Here is a 4,191-nt window from a genome sequence, read left to right as displayed (position 1 = left end):
GACCAAATCTCCAATGCTACTTGAGACTAAAGTGCAAGGGACTATTGGGACCAGACGGTCGACTTCCACCAAAATTAAAAACCACCGATATCGACATAGGCAAGACCGATCATCACTACAACTCTAATCTTGGTCAGCTCCAGCAATCCAATCCAATCCTAGTTGAGGTAGCTGGTTTCAGTCCCCGATTAAAGTAGTTGGTCTTGTCGTAGTGGAGATTGTCCAGTCCTAATCGATTTTGACAGTCATGTCTTAGTTGGCACCAACAGTCTTGTCTTGTTCGAGGCTAGTGGTCTGGTTTTGAAGAAACTGTCCAGTGAAAGTCAACAGTCTAATCCTCGTTGTCAACTACACTCTGTCCTAATCATCGCCGACAGTTAAGTCTCGATTGACATGGGAGATTCAGTCCTTATGGAATTCAACCGTCTGGTCTAGATTGGTGTCGGTTGTCCGATCCCAGTTGGTGGTGGCAACCCGGTCCGTTCAGCAGTGGTGGCAATCTGGTCCTAGTTGCTGTCAGCAATCTAGTCCTATCAGGCGTTGTTGACAGACTAGTCAAATTACAAAGAATTGAGGTAGAAATTGAATTTGACAATAGATTTAATTCAAATCCAAATCTCAATTCCTATACATCCAAACATAGCAAAAATAGTTGGGGAGATATAGAGTTGCTCTCTCTCTGAAAAACCATGCTTCTTCATCCTACAGGCGCCATTTTCTTCATCTCTGACTGGAGATCATGGAATGTTATACTGACAACCATCTGTATCAAGTAAAGCAAGCTAGACAAATTAATTGAATAGTGAATGACACGAGGTACATGTGTTCTGTGTATGTAAAATAATTGACCTCAGCCATAGTAATGTGCATTTTGTTGGCTTCTCTACCAGCTGTGAACTGTTAAATCCTCTGTGCAAGAAGTGCCCAGCAATTGAGTTTGAGCATTCACCAGCACAAAATCGCCAGGTCCATCAACTGCCAGCTGCCAAGACAGCAAGTGATATAATGAAGGTAAACAAATCCTTTTCTTGGTCAAGGGCAAAGAAATACAGGGAAACCAAATCCAAGTATCCACATGCCAGATTGTGTTATTTAATATCTTTCATAACATCTTATACCCGGAATTTTGGCATGCCAAAAAAGCATGGCTTCCTATAAATAAATTGTAACAATGTATAAAAACATGGGTATTGAATGGGGCACACATCATGGAATAAAATTTGAAGTCGACAGGTAGAATTGGAAGTGCCGTGTCATTTAAGTTGTCCAAGGTTCAAAGCTTACGACTAAAGTCACGTAAATAGACATTTCAAGCAAGAATTTTGTGTGCGTGTGTTCATTTTATTCTGTTACATAACAATATGGAAATAGATAAGCTACAGCCAGAAAGATAAAAAAGCAAGACATTACGAAAAGATGAGTAAAGTGAACATAGAGACAACTAAACAAAAAAAATATTTGATGGTAACAACTCTAAAATTTACAAATATGATTTACGTTGACAGATTTTGAGATATATCCGCAGATTAAAACAAAGAAGATAAGTAATAATAGAATGAAAGGACTTAATTTACAAGCTAATAACGAGAAAAATTTTACAAAGACCTGCGTAAGGCATGAGTTGCCAAAAAGACATGAAGGGATATAAGAGGATCCCAAGTTCATGAAGAAAAGATACTCACCGAATACCACGAGGTATGGTATTGTTCTCTTTCAAATTTCCCTGCAGAAAATAGGATGCATGATTAGTTCTCTCAATAAATCTATCTCAACTCATTACAACAATAACGAAAGACAAAACAAGGCAAAAATAAGATGAAATCCTGCAATCCTATAATCCATTTAAACTACTCAAGCTAACACCTGCAAGGCAAAAACTAAGCAGATGAGAGGCTCAACAGTACCTTGTGCATGGTAGCTGCAAGCAACTCTGCATATATTTATATAGATTTCAGATCATCTCCTATAGGGCTTTAAATGGTACTTTTGGAACTCTGAACCAAATGTTATTGATTCCTCATCAAGCTTTTTCTTCAACCTTCTCCAAGTTCTCAACATATCAGATTGTATTAAGCCTTTGTAGAGGGTCTCAAAAGTAACTTTCTGAGGAAGAAACCCATTCTCGATCATCTCAACAAAATAACCGCAAGCCTGCCGCCAGTTTTGTTTCTCACAAAGTTCATTTATTAGTAGCGTATAGGAATCTAAATCTGGTCCCACCCCAGTTTCTTTCATATCATTCCATAGTTGTTTCACAACCTCGATTTTGTTTAATTTCAAAAACATAACAACTAATATGTTGTATGTGTGCATGTTGGGCATGCATAAACCATCTTCCTTCATTTTCTTGAACAACTTCAAAGCACTATCTGCATCCTTTCTGCCCCTATATTCCTTATAGAAGCAATTATAGGTTGCAGCACATGGACTTATTCCGTTCCTTACCATCTCATTGAGCAACTCCTCAGCATCTTCAAGCCAGCCACATGAACAAAGACATTTAATAACGGAAGTATATGTCACAGCCGTTGGGCAGATTCCTTTCTCCTTCATCGATCTTAATTTATCAAGGGACAGTTGCGGTTTATGAGCCCGGCTATAGACATGGAGCACAATGGAGAAACTAGTAACATCTGGCTCAACCCCTCTCTTGTGCATTTCATCAAACAAGTTATCAGCATTTCTTAATGTCCTTTCAAATCTTTCTTCTGGGTGTAAACTTGCCCGCCTACAAATTCCATTCAACAACACATTATATGTAACAACATTAGGCTCAAGTCCTTTCTCCACCATGTCCTTCAAGAACCCCTCTGCCATTTTAATGCGACCTATCTTACACCAACCATAAATCAAAACCGTGTACATTTTCACATCAGGCACAAACCTGTGCTTCTTTTGGTTAAAAACTTCAACGGCAACTTTCACGTACCCGTACTTACAAAGGGTATCCAGCAAATAACAGAAATCTTCAGAATGCACCTTCTCCTCCACAAAATTATCGATGTCATCGAATGCACGTATTGCTTGGCGAGTAAGCCCAGCAGAAATAAGCCTGCGAATCATTATCAAGAAGGTAGTAGAAGTGGGGTTGACCTTTCTCTGGTCCATCTCGATGATGAGTTGCCAAACGACATCGAATTGGCGAACCCTGCCCATGATGTCGATCATGAGGTTGTAGGAATCGGAGCTGAGAGGTGGATCGGGAAGGGATTTAGAATAATTGAAAAGGGCAAGCGCGATTTTTGAAGAGTTCCTGAGGCGGAGGAGGACCTCATGTAAAAGGTGAGGGGTAAGGGTGATTCCATGGAGCTGCAGAGAGGACTCCGTGGCATGAAAGGGATTGTGGTGCTGGAGAAGGATCCTTGATACCAGTTCGGAGTCATTTGAATACTGAACGGTTGGGGATGAGCTGTTGTCGTGGTCTTGGTGAGGCTGTGAAGATGAAGATAGGCGGTGGGGCAGCGGAGCAATGGCGGGGAAGAGTCTCGCAGAGACGGCGGCGCTGATGCTCCGAGCGGGGACCTTGGGAAAACCCATGGTAAAATCCAAGAAGTGGTATGGTTTCCTTCCGGACTTGGACAATTGTACCGGGTAGAACTGTGCAAAAGGCTTGTGGTCCAGTCTGACCCGATCCGGCTCATGAAAACCCGATCCGGTCCGGTCTTGAAAGATGCTGCTCTTGTAGAACCAGAAAAACTAAAAAGACAAGACTAATTTTTCAATAAGACTGGACCAAAGACCAAACATCTAGACTAAGTAATACAATCTGGTCTTATATAATTATTTTAATATAATTAAAATTAATTTATGAATTATTGATTCATAAGTCTTAGTCTTATTGTCTTAGTTAGTCTCATCTTACGTGAGCCAGATAGATTGATAGGTTAGTTCACTACCATTCTCGTTAACGAAGCCCTAGCTCTTGCCTTTCGCAGCTCTGCCAGTGTACTACCACCGTCAGTCACATCTATTGTCGCCTCTTGCATATGATTCACCCTTGAGCACGTTGCATCATCGCCCTACCTTTGCTCTCCATCACCCCTAACCTCTGATTAATTGTCAGCACGTTACACCTTTGACCATGCAGTCGCCAGGTATGTTCATTTCTAGTTCTAGTTTTTCACATTCCTTTTCCCGTTGAATTCTTCTTAATGGAATTGCATATGCCATGAAAGATAGGTGTTTTATAAC

At 40.7% G+C, this 4,191-nt stretch overlaps 1 protein-coding gene across 1 annotated transcript; it reads right to left on the bottom strand.

The window, feature by feature from the left end:
- Positions 1–1,687: 1,687 nt before the first annotated feature.
- Positions 1,688–3,695, bottom strand: LOC129299579 (pentatricopeptide repeat-containing protein At2g13420, mitochondrial-like). The gene is made up of 2 exons (XM_054938057.1): positions 1,905–3,695; positions 1,688–1,723 (listed from the first exon to the last, which is right to left on the bottom strand). Exon 1 carries the CDS (start codon positions 3,535–3,537, stop codon positions 1,957–1,959), a length of 1,581 nt encoding a protein of 526 aa, XP_054794032.1. The 5' UTR covers positions 3,538–3,695; the 3' UTR covers positions 1,688–1,723; positions 1,905–1,956.
- Between the last annotated feature and the right edge of the window lie 496 nt (positions 3,696–4,191).

Source organism: Prosopis cineraria, unplaced genomic scaffold, assembly GCF_029017545.1.
Source record: "Prosopis cineraria cultivar Desert tree isolate PC_DT_omini unplaced genomic scaffold, ASM2901754v1 PC1216, whole genome shotgun sequence".
In the NCBI taxonomy this organism is placed as follows: domain Eukaryota; kingdom Viridiplantae; phylum Streptophyta; class Magnoliopsida; order Fabales; family Fabaceae; genus Prosopis; species Prosopis cineraria.
This window is presented reverse-complemented; position numbering and strand designations above follow the sequence as displayed.

What these genes read in the sequence shown, in the direction of transcription:
- LOC129299579 (XM_054938057.1), bottom strand. Translation starts at nt 3,537, where the DNA reads ATGGGTTTTCCCAAGGTCCCCGCTCGGAGCATCAGCGCCGCCGTCTCT.